This window comes from Lates calcarifer, linkage group LG4 (assembly GCF_001640805.2).
Source record: "Lates calcarifer isolate ASB-BC8 linkage group LG4, TLL_Latcal_v3, whole genome shotgun sequence".
NCBI classification, from domain to species: domain Eukaryota; kingdom Metazoa; phylum Chordata; class Actinopteri; family Centropomidae; genus Lates; species Lates calcarifer.
Genome location: NC_066836.1, coordinates 17,277,271 through 17,290,004, shown reverse-complemented (window position 1 = coordinate 17,290,004; position 12,734 = coordinate 17,277,271). Strand labels below are relative to the sequence as shown.

Genomic DNA, 12,734 nt, shown 5'->3' with positions numbered 1-12,734 from the left:
ATATGTCATGATGAGTTTCAAACTTTAGCGGGACTATATAGATGCGGTCCACATTAATTTGTGGATGTGAAATTTACTCAGAACGAGCGCCAGATGAAATATATGAAAATATAAAGTCAAATGACCCATATGATCACATAGTATCACACCAACATCACATTAAATACATCGATGAACACATTAGTGAACAATTTAGTCTTAAAAAGTCGTGTAACCGTTGATAAGTTTCTTTACTTTATGTTATCTGAACAGATTTCAGTGAAATCTGTTGGTGGTTGGCTGAGCTAGTGAACATTGTTTATTTAGCTTCTGGTGATATGGTGGTATTTATTTTTCATTTTATTTCTTTTTGGCAGATCAGAATTCTTCTTAACATAAAGTGTTTTTCCTTATGTGAATTTTGATTTAAAAATAATAGTAATAATAATAATTGTGAATTGTAATTGAGTTTTGCTTGAAATATGCGTTTCCTCAGTGCTTTACAGTTTAGCTATTTAGCAGCAGTTTTTCCTCCGACAGGTGTCACCAAACCTGTGGACGTGGTCCGTTCCTGCCGATTCATTCATTCAGGACAGTGGGAGGGGGGACTCCGAAACGACTGTATACTTAAGGTATACCTCAACAAGTTTCCTCGTTATACCGTGTGACTGTGAGAGACTTTCTGCGTCTTAACTTTATGGGTGTTATAATAAGTAGAGAGAAAGAGGAAGAAAAAGGAGAGGACTATCCGGCGACTGAGAGTCCGCAGGCTGTCATCCACGTCCTCAGCGGAGATCCAGTCTTACAGGTAGGTCACTGTATGATGCAGAGTTTGAAGAAGTTAGACTACCAATCCGTTTACAAGAAGCAGGTGAAATATTAAATAAACGTGTTAGTTATGCTGTCTGCAGAGCCACCCGCATTAAGGAAGTTTGTCTGTACCTCCTGTTATTGTGTTTTTGTTTTTTTTTTTCGTTTTGTCAAGACTCCGTCAGGGGCAGCTTGATCAAATGTTACTTTATTACCGGCAGTAGATAAGAAACACTCAAGACTGATTAGATTTGTTGACTATTAGAAAGACAGTTGCTCTGATTCACTCACTACTTTGGTTTACCCTCTAACGGATCCACATCCTGATGAATGAAATTCAGTATTTGCTGAAGTAAACGCCCAATAAAACAAATGCACATATGCACACATGTTCTTGTCCTGGTGATGGCAGCACGATCACGCGATCTGGTTTTAATACACAAATCCACGTCATCACCGGTGGCACCTCAGACTGATGACTTGTTAAACACTGGTTGAAATATCATCTCAGCACATTCCCAAAATTTCAGTTACTTTGTCCTGAATGCTGAGTTCTTCTTGCTGTACTTGTCCCAAATGTCCCAAAGGTGAAGCGAGCCCCACCCTCAGCAGGTCCACAGACACTACTTTCTTTGACCCAAGTCCACCGCAGATCTGTTTTCTATGTTATTTGATGCTACATCTGCTTTGGAAAAGTTACAAAAAAGGGTGGGCTGTGTACTGCTACGCTTGCACCATCCTAAAAAAAAAAAAAACCTGTCTTGATCTGTGTTTTGTGGCAGACCTGAATGACTGTATAGTCTTACAGGGTTTGTGAAGATGCTGAGATAGAGATTTTAGAGATGAAACACTGTAACTGAGCCCAATGACAGCATGATGTGTCTCATTGAGATGGTGTTCAGCTGCTCACAGTGATTTATTAGTCTGGAGACTGCCAGAACTTCCATGCGATCAAAGCTCAAGACTATCAAAAACGTACAGTATTGTTCATTTTGTGTAGGGACGTTACTGTACCTGATTTTCTCAGGCAAATAGACAAAGACAATGCACACACATTTTCCTTCTGCAAATACACATTCCCTGCCACTAAGTCCATGGTTCAGTCATTTCGTAAACTTCAAAGTATTTCTCCTAATCTAGCCTGTTTTTTTCTCCTAAGGGGCGCAGGTTGAAACACTTGATGAAGACATTTGCTGCAAGGTAGACTTGTCCTCTACTCTGCTGCTCAGGTTAGTGGAGTAGGTTTGTGCATTTCCATCTGGGCCTCAGAGAGCTGATTTGCTGAGAACCACATGAGAGTGTCTCCGCTCTCTGTCTGACTGACTGAGGGAGGAGGAGCGTCCTTTACACTAACTCAGGTGAGTTTGACACTATTGGGATGAACACTTTGGGTAACATCAGTGTTAAAGTGCCTCACTCATTTGTGAAATACTCTGTGGTAGTGGTGGAGGGAATATTAAAATAGCAATACCACACTCTGTAAAACTACTCAAGAAAGTATTGCATTCAAAAGTAAAATGACAGTATTAGCAACAATGTAACATAACGTACTAATTTCTACTCATTATGCACACCTGCACTGTCAGAGACATCTTGTTATATTATTGATGTGGTTATTATTGATGCATTAATAATGTAAACAGTACTTTAAAGGTGCTATTTGTGAGTTTTTTTGCTTTTGCTTCTTAGTTAACGTTGAGATTAAGACCTGTTTTCCTACCCGTTTAGAAGAAACGTTGCCGTTCAGCATCAAACTTCAGCTGTAGAAAGCAATGGCAATGCTAACTCTTGTTTTGCTTCTATTTGTTTCACTTTTTCCATTGGAGTTAGCATGCTAACTAGCTAACTTTGCCCTGTCCTGTCTCATGATACCACTTTGTGATAGTGAGTAACTGTAGTGTCCAGTCTGCCCTCAGTCTAACAGGAGAGGATAAAGAAGTAGTACTGACCTGAGGGCTTCAGCAATGGCTGAAGTAAACAGCTGTCAATGCTAACGTCAGCTATGTAGAAATAGCAAAAACTTACATAGTTCTATAGAACCTTTAATGTCCTGATTGACCAAGGTGGAGCTTTATACACTGTTGGATCGTTTCATCTATAGCAATGCATCTTATGTTATTTGCAAAAGTAACTAGTAATAACAGCTCAAATGAATTAAATTGAGCAGAAGGGAGTAAGTGGAAATACCTGAGTACAAATACCCCCAGACCGCTCAGTAACTGTAACCCAAATGTCTGTAATTTCTCACTGTATGTCAAAATATTCACTGTTCAGTCATTAACATGGGCAGCAAGGTGGTGCAGTGGTTAGTACTGTCGCCTCACAGTAAGACGGTTTTAGGTTTGAGCTTTTCTGTGTGGAGTTTGCATGCTCTACCACTGTCCAAAGACGTGCAAGTTAGGTCAATTTGTGACTTTAAATTGCCTGTAGGTGTGAATGGTTGTTTCTCTTTATATGTGTGGGCCCTGTACTGGACTGGCAATCTGTCCAGAGTGTACTGTGCCTCTCGCCCAGTGTCAGCTGGGTTAGGCTCCAGTCTATACAGTATATTGTGTATCTGCTTATTCCAACTCATGATTGAAGTTATATGATGTTTACAGTTAAACAATTCAGCCCAAGACTTGATGATTTTATGGCTGTCTCTTTCCATTTAGTATAACTGTTTGAGATGTGTTGTGCATCGTTTTTACACAATGCTCCAAAATTAAGACTCACATATTTGGTATCTTTGGAAACTTTGGGATCTCTACTGCAACTCAAAATAAAATTCTGTAGGTTTAAACAATGTTTGGATGCACAGGATGAGTTTGTATTGGCCAACCCACCAGCAGGCTGCTGCTTGTTAAGAGGTTAAACATCAATACCAATATTCTTTCAGCTGCCTCAAGTAAAATTTAGCAGATGATTTTAGAAATCTCTGGCGACTGAAAATGAAAGTTGTTAGTGTTCTTGAAATGTACGAAAAGAGAGGAGAGTTTGTTAGGTGTGTAGAAGGACACACGCACACATCCTGACATACACACACAGAGGGGGTTTGTGCAGCTACACCCCTCTGCTGAGCAGAGCTGGTACATAAGGAGGTCAGTGTGTTGAGCACACCACACCTCTTGTTCCGTCAATACTTCTTTTGGCCTTTGTGGTTTGTTTTACATCTTATTTACATCCCATTTAGTGTGATTCTTCACATAGTAGAAATTACACAACCATTTTATGACAGGGCTTGCTGGACTTTGTCTCTGAACCTGCCAGTAAAAGTGAAAATAGTTGTTTGAGACAAGACAGTAATAATTTACAGTAGCAATAAGGAAGAAATGCTAACAATATTATGGTTAGTTAGATCCGGCTGCACTATTGCCCAAAGGTGGATACAGTAGCAGTGATGTTATTAAGTTAGTAGATGTAGCAGTTAGTCAATAACCATTTAGTGCACAGTGCAAACAGTCCACCTGCACTGTTCCCACTGCAGTTTTACCTCGTAAAAACCAGTGATGGTGAAGTGGACTGTATCAGTCACTCTGCAGGTGACACTGCTGCTGAATTTTAGAATGGTCTTTGGATTTTCTGTCGTCTGTGTGCAAGGAATTTTAAAAATTGCATTCATGTGAATGAAACAATGAAGAGAAGCGAAAGTGGCGGCAGCAACTGTTCACAGATAAGATGCTTCAGTCAGGAAATGGAAGAGAAGAAGAAGAGTGCCTGTCTTCAACTCTTCAGATTGGTGGAGTTATGACACTGGTAATAATTTATCTCATTACTCTCAACCACCCGTGCAGGATAGGTTATGAATAACAATGAGACAATGTGCTTTTTATTGGAGCTAATAGATTAGATACAAACCAGTTTAGTGAAAAAGACATCAAGCTTGTTTACTACTGTTGTACTCCATCCTTGACATTTTGTCACACAGCATATGTTTGTATGTGTGTGCTAGTGGTAGAAGTATTCAGATCTTTTTCTTAAGCTTAAGAACCAGTACAGCAACATACAAATACGCCGTGACAGGTAAAAGTCCTGCACTTATAATCATGTAAAGTGTTCTAATTAATTCTCAATAAAAGTGCATTTTAGCAGTTACCAATAAAATATATTAAAGGTATCAAAGAAATAAAAATACTTGTTTTTCAGAGAATGGCTGGCAGGGGAAATGTGTCTTTGTTTGAACAACTCATAGACATCTGAAACATAGTAAGGAAAGGGAACCACAGGTTTAATCTTTAACTTTATTTTATAAGCTCATCCACTTTTTTATGTCAGATCCCAATCTGTGAAGTAACTCCAACTTCAACAAGTAACTACAACTGTCAAATAAATGTCTTGAAGTAAAAAGCACATTATTTCAGTTTGAAATGTTGTGGAGAGAGGAATAAAGTGATGAAATAGAAGATGTAGTCAAGTAAACTGAAAGCTCCTGAAAACTGTACGAAAGCAGAGTACTAGAGTAAATGGACTTCAGAGGTTTAAGATGCATTGTTATCAGTGGTGTAAGGTTGTATGTTGTTACTGTAAAACTAGCTCCTTCTACTACAGTAGTATTATTGTTTATGCAATAATGTGTCATTAACAGTGTGATAATGACATATATTGTAAACTGTCTGTACTTTTGATTCATAAAATACATTTAACTGATAATACTTATGTACTTTTACTCAGGTAGGATTTTAAATACAGGGCTTGTACTTATGATTGAACAGTTTACATTATGGTACTTTTACTTAAGTGAGTACTTCTTGTGACATCAGTGATAGCCATAATCAGATGCCCATGTTAAATATTATCATTAGATTGTAAAATGTAGTTTTACTTTATTGCCTCAGAGGACAAATTCACCTTTGGTGCATGTATATATACAAAAATCTTATTCATTTAAAACAGGATATTAAAATGTGCACAACTCACTGAATACAGGTACATGATTTACCAGAGATAGAAACATATGGTTACAGAGTTTATGTTCAAATTGAAGGTTGTGGCTCTGCTTTTGCTTACTAATTGCTGGTCACTTGCGGTTTCAGCTTCAACAATGATTCACCAGTTCCTCCTCCCTGAATCAGCAGATGTTTCTGTTGTTTGGAGACAAATTTCCAAGATATAGAGAAAGTGACAGCTGGTTTGAGTTGTACTTCAAAACACATGGTTTCCCCCTGTCCCTATTTTTCTCCCATTACTTTTATTGTCAGTCTGTGTTCCTGTTGCTCCAGGACTGCAGGCCTCTCACAAGAATGCCCTGCACTGCCTCAGGCTGGACCTATTAGCTTTCCTTTTAACTACCCTTTAACCTCAGAGAAGCATTCCTGATCATTCTACACTCACTCTCTCTTCTTCAGACTCTTTAATGTCTATGAGGTTTTCCCTTCTCTCTATTCCATTGATGTCTTTTGAACGTGTCTTCCACAGTTTTGATTTCATTTTGTGACTTCTTCAATGACAATAACAGCTCCCTGACTGTATCTGGTTTTAGGAACAAGTGACACAGGACACCGAGTCCTCCACAATGGTCTTGTCCGTGTCATACTCCTCGAGGCTGAAGTATATGTCTCTGGGGGTGCTGGTGTTGCAGACCACCTCGCTGGTGCTCACCATGCGCTACTCCCGCACCCTGAAGGAGGACGGCCCCCGCTACCTGGCCTCCTCCGCTGTGGTGTCGGCTGAGATGCTCAAGATCTTCGCCTGCACCCTCCTGGTCTTCATGGAGAACAGTGAGTAGACAGTTGGGAACAGCATGTGTGAGGAGATGAGATGTTTTTCTCTCTTTTTTGATCAGTTTCCAGGTGGATCTCATATAAATGTACCTCCATCCTCTCTGTCTCTTCTGTTTGTCTCCCCAATCCATGGGTGGTCCACAGGTTACAGTGCTGACAACACTCTCTCTGTCTCTGCCAGATTTAAATGTGCGGGCAGTGAACCAGCTGCTGAGGGAGGAGATTGTGAACAAGCCCGTGGAGACCATGAAGTTGGCCATTCCTGCAGGGATCTACACGCTGCAGAACAATCTGCTCTATGTTGCCTTATCCAACCTGGATGCAGCCACCTATCAGGTTACACATTAATGCACTGGTTCAACTTCACTGCATGTGTGTGTGTATGTAATTGAACTATTTCAGTACAGTGCAACAGTTGCCTTGATGTCATGAATTTACAGCTTTTGATAGGCAGAAATGTTTTTTTAATATATATAAATTCTTCTTTGACCTGTAATTACCTTCAAATTACATTTAGAAATTCTCCTCAGTCTTTAAAGTATCAAGCAGTGACCTATCGTCTAGAACGTTTTTGGGTTTGTTCCTTTTTGCAAAGAAAAATGGCTGTTTTAATGTTTAGTATCAATTATTGTTGTCATTTACCCTGTTTTACCTCCTAGCATGATACTGAGGCAGCATTTCTGAAAAGGGAACATGGTTACAGTGGTTTTACTATGAGTCACGTAGCAATTGCATTCTCACTACTTAAACTTCTTGACTTTTCATTTCATAAAATGCAACCTGATCAGTTACATTTGAAGGTGATGAAACGTCTCAAGTGCTGCCACAACCCTGTAGGTCTGTATCAGTAGAATATTATCAGGGTTTCTATGGGTTTCTACCACTGTACAGGATAGGAATGAGGAAATGATAAGATAATATTTGATAAGGACCCAGTATCTACAGCTCCTATTAAGTGTTTACAATGACTAAGACTGATGGGATATATCCAATTTTTTTCTTGTTTAAAAACAGGTGTTCTAGGACAGTAGTAAATACTCAGTTTTCTTTGACTATGGACAGAAAACCCCAGTATTATGTTTCAGCTTTTTAGAAATAGAAATCAGAAGCAAGTCAGAGAATACGCAGACAGGAGGGCCAGAACTTCAGCTCTAAAGTGACTCTTTTTCTTTACATAGGATCATGTTTTATGTAACTGATATTGTCTTATCATATACATATCGGGTGGTACAGTGGTGCAGTGGTAAGCACTGTCACCTCACTGCATGAGGGAACCCCGGTTCGCCAATTGTTACACTTGTCTGTGCCTGCGTGGCTTCTCTCAGGGTACTCCAGCTTCATCCCACAGTTGTCCACTATCAGCTGGGATTGGCTCCAGCCTGCCCGCGACCCATAATGAATGAATATTTACATACAACCTTATATTTTCTGTGTTTGTGCTGTGCTCCACTAAGGTCACGTACCAGTTGAAGATCCTCACCACAGCTCTGTTCTCTGTCTCCATGCTGGGGCGGAGGTTGGGCTTCTACCAGTGGCTCTCGCTGCTCCTCCTCATGGCTGGAGTCACTCTAGTGCAGGTAGCAGCAGGCAATGACACTGTGAAGTACCTGATCATTTTACAGATACACAGGTGTAGCTGCTGTATGATTGCAAGTGTTGTAATGTGGTGTGAAACTATGGGATGAATATGACTTTATTCACTGATCACTCACTTTAACCTCATGTTTTAACCTCCACAGTGGCCCACAGAGTCTGAAGGTGACTCTGAACAGAAGATCCTGTCTGCAGGCTCACAGTTTGTGGGACTGATGGCCGTGCTGATGGCCTGTGTATCCAGCGGCTTTGCTGGAGTTTACTTTGAAAAAATCCTCAAGGAGACTAAACAGAGTGTGTGGGTCCGTAACATACAGCTAGGTGAGTGACCTCTGTTTGTTTGGTAGAGCGAGGCAGAATGTTTGAGTAAATAATGATGTTTGTGTAAGAGAGGTATTTTTTCACCGCTCTGAGCCACACCCCTCTCACACTCACAGAAATTCATGGTCTGTGTGACACAAACATAAACTGGCTCATTTTCCAAACTGATGATTGATTTTTCATTACTTCAGCAAAAACATCTCTGACATGTAATGCCTACAAAGCACATTAAATTTAAAAACTTAAAGTTGGGGAAAAGGAAAACTTATTGATGGATAATTACAGACCTATTATGCAATGATGACTTATTTGCTAACATTAATAAAGCCATCATTCTTGCTTTGATTTTCACATATATTTTTATAATCTGCCTTCTGTGACTGCCTCAACTTTATGCCAGTGTCTTAAAATACTGGTATGGTCCTTTAAATTCAATAAAAAATGGTAAAAATACTGGATTTGGACTTTTGGATTTGGCACATTCTACTATTACCTTATTACTATAATATCATATCAATATGAAGGTGGTGAAGGTATATGAACACAAAAGCAAAAAGAGTGTTATAAACATTTTTAAATGTCTGTAACGCTATGATTTATCCCCTTCCAAAAAGAAACACCATTTAGAAAACCAGTGGATGTTTTTGTAATCACATTGCTGAATTTGCATCTTTTATTAAGTCCTTAATAGACATTAGGAGGGGTCCAGACAACTGCAAAGTTTTGGGTTTAGCTGCTTTCTGTTCAATGCACAGAGGAGGAAAAGTTAGGCTCAGCTTGTGTACACTGAAAACAAAACCTGCTACAGAATGCATTGACACTTAGGTGACCATCATCAGCAGCATGAACACACACCGATCACTCCACACTGAAGCAGAAACCAGAAATGGTGTGTATGTGCTGAGGACAAATTGATTAAGAAATTGTTGGAAGGAGAAATTCCTAAAAGTATAATCTCCAGGGGAAAGATAGGAAGTGGACTGGGAATATGACACACACAACCTTATAAATGAATGGGATTCAATTCTACATGGTGCAGCAGTGTCAAGTCACAATAATGATTTATCAGATAGTGGCCTCACAAGCCAGATATACAGGTTTTCTGGCCAAGAAAGGTTTGGCCGTCCTCCTGCAGAGGCTAGTGATAACAGTATCCATGTTACAGAAATGACCCAATTATGCTTTTTAAGGCTACTTCAAGAGGTGCTGCTTATTTTGTGATGGACATATCAAATTCTTTACAGATTTAAAGGTGGCAGAGAGGTGAACCAGTATCAGGTGTGTCAATGAAACTGGGTTTCCTGTCACTGTGAAATTCAAAGACATAATATTATGTGTTTCTAGACTACAAGAGAAGAGACAGTTTTCACATGGATTTTATTATGTTACTCACTGTTCAAGCCTTTGGTGGTGAAGACTTGATCACTCCTTCCTGCATCCCTAGAAAAAAAGAATGTTATATGCCGGTTTGAAACTGTACCGAATGAAGAGACAGGACAGCAAAAGTTTGGCTAAGCAACATTCTCAGTCACAAGTTTGTCTAGATGAGGCTGTTGTCTTTTATGACTGCAGACTCAAAGCCCAAGAGGTTAAAAGGTCACAGACTGGCTCTTTACTTCCCTCTTCCTCCTCTTTTTCTTTCTCTCTTTCAGTTGAACTCTTAGCAGTATAACTGTGAAAATCACAAGGCAATCAGCGATGTATAAATGAGAAAATGAAACCTTGTGTTTTTTTAGCACAAGTTTGTGGATTTCTCAGTATGTTTGGTATGTGTGTATATGTTTGTGTTACAATGGTTGATTACACACCAGGAATTACTTTTTGTTGCCTGGAAAGAGAGGGTGAATTAAAGGCGGGTTTATGGGTGTGGGAATGGTCCACATGGCTGTTAAAATTCACGAAAGAGTTACATTCTCTCCTGTGTGTGTGTGTGTGTGTGTGTGTGTGTGTGACCTCTAGTGGCAGTTAAATGTAGTGAAACAATTTTTGTGGACCGCAGTCTGATTTGAGGTGACAACACTGCTTTAAACTAAGCTAATGACATCATGTCTTTGTTACTCTGTCCTTGCCTTGTGTCAGTCTTATATCATTCTTTGAGTTGTTTTCAATTTTTAACAAGAACGCTAAACAAAAGCTCTGTTATTTGTCCCAACAAAAACCTCCCCCGTTTCTTCTTGTCTCTTCCAGGTTTGTTCGGCTTTATGTTTGGCTTTGTAGGAATGATAATGTTTGACGGCCAGAGCGTGAGACAGTCAGGAATGTTTCAGGGCTACAACATAATTGCCTGCACAGTTGTTGTCTTACAGGTTTGGTCATCATGCTTCTCCTCATTCATTTACCTCATCATTCATTTACCTTTGCAGCTCTTGTTTCACTGCATATATACTTCTTGTTGTACAGGTTTGTCTTCATGTTGAGTGTGTTTGCCTGAGCGCAGACTGCTTTAAAACTGTGTTCTCCGTCCGTAGGCTCTGGGCGGGCTGGTCATAGCAGTGGTCATTAAATATGCAGACAACATCCTCAAAGGATTTGCCACTTCTCTGTCCATCATTGTTTCCACTCTCATTTCATATTTCCTGCTGGAGGACTTTAACCCCACTGGGTAAATACACACATGCTCATGTTTTTATTTCTTTGTCTGTTTTTTAGCCACATGTGCAACATGGCTCGGTGGATAGCAGTAATTTAATTGTCACTCTGCTTTTTGGTCAGTCCACCACTTTGGTCCAGACTGAAATGTTTCAACAGCTACTGAATTTATTGGTGTGAAATTTGGTACAGATATTCATGGTGCCCAGAGGGTAAATCCTACTGACATTGGTCATTCCTGACTTTTGCTCTAGTGCCACCATTAGGTTTACATTTGTGGTTTTGAATGAAATATCTTGACTATGATTGTCCATTACGTTTTGCTCAGACACTGAGGTTTCCTTTGGTGACCCTCTAACCGACTCCTCTGGCACCATCATCAGATCAAAATTTCAATTGTCTAACACTAATGACATTCTCATCAGCCTGACCAGCTGTACTTAGTGTTTTAGCAAACGTTAGCATGCTAACATGCTAAACTAAGTTAGTAAACATTATGCCTGATAAATATAATGAAATGTATGCAAGCATTGCCATCGTGAGCATGGTAGCATGCTGACATTAGCCTTTAGCTATGCACTGCTGCACCTACATAAAACCTTGAGAGTGGATAGATAGATAGATAGATAGATAGATAGATAGGTAGATAGATAGATAGATAGATAGATAGATAGATAGATAGATAGATAGATATCTAACCTCACAGAGCTGCTGGCATGGCTGTAGACTCTTGTTTATATAACATGAACTGAGTGCACAGTTGTTTGTTTACTGAATTCATTTTTAATGCCTCTTTATTTTCTCTCTTTTTCATCCTGTTCTTGCCTCTTTCTCAGTGTGTTCTTCATAGGCACAGTGCTGGTTATTGCTGCTACATTTCTTTACAGCTACGAGCGCAAACCTGCCATTGGCAGCACCATTAAAGTATAGACAGAGACCTCTGTAAACTGTGCAGCCTGACAGAAGAGACCACCGCACACACAGAGCAGGACTCTTTGAACTGTGACAGCAAGTTTGGCATAAGGAAGTTAAGAATGCGGGAAATGTGGAGGTGATCAAACCTGTTACTGCCATTCAACTACAACTGGAGACTGTTGGGAGTGAATCTTATCACTTCTGCAGAAAAATACTGCTTTGCACAAATGACTGGGGTCAAGAATGTGAAATACATTTGCTTTGTAAGTGTATTTTTGGTCTGGTCTGGTCATATCAACACATTGTTGTGGTAAAGAAAACATATTTTGTGACTGAATTCTCTAATGAAAATGTACTGTATGTGCAATTTAAAGGGACCAGGAGTTGATTCTGATGAAACCATAGTTGCATGATTCTTTGGAAATGTGTATTTTATAGTTCAATATTTCAGTCGTGTATGTTGTACGTGTCATACAATATGGGGAAAGGGATGTACCGTATTCACAAAACAAAAAGGGTTTTAATGGTGTTCATAGCGCCTGCCTCAAAGAGAGGAGACAGGCTTGACAGAGCTTCCATCTAGTGGTGGAATCAAGAGCAAACTTGCTGCAAAGAGGAGGGGTTACCTCTCTTCAAAGATGCTGAATGTCCTTTTTTGTAAGAGATGAGATAAGATGGGATATGACTGCTTTGACCTTGCTGCTCACAGTCTGAGTATTTATATCAAAAGCACTCATTCTACTGTTGTTAAATGCAAAATAAAGGTCTTTATATAAGAACAAATGAATAAATTAAGGCATCTTTTATGCTGAAACAACCAGCTCTGCC

At 39.6% G+C, this 12,734-nt stretch overlaps 1 protein-coding gene across 2 annotated transcripts; it reads left to right on the top strand.

The window, feature by feature from the left end:
• Positions 1 to 570: 570 nt before the first annotated feature.
• Positions 571 to 12,723, top strand: slc35a3b (solute carrier family 35 member A3b). 2 transcript variants are annotated; one of them, XM_018677206.2, is made up of 9 exons: positions 571 to 787; positions 1,949 to 2,147; positions 6,248 to 6,485; positions 6,670 to 6,824; positions 7,943 to 8,065; positions 8,228 to 8,402; positions 10,590 to 10,708; positions 10,871 to 11,004; positions 11,828 to 12,723. In XM_018677206.2, the coding sequence occupies exons 3-9, from the start codon at positions 6,281 to 6,283 to the stop codon at positions 11,919 to 11,921; spliced, it is 1,005 nt and encodes a 334-aa protein (XP_018532722.1). In that variant the 5' UTR covers positions 571 to 787; positions 1,949 to 2,147; positions 6,248 to 6,280; the 3' UTR covers positions 11,922 to 12,723. The 2 variants fall into 2 exon arrangements, with proteins under 2 accessions (XP_018532722.1, XP_018532721.1); XM_018677205.2 differs by lacking the exons at positions 571 to 787; positions 1,949 to 2,147 and adding an exon at positions 4,226 to 4,524.
• Positions 12,724 to 12,734: the final 11 nt, after the last annotated feature.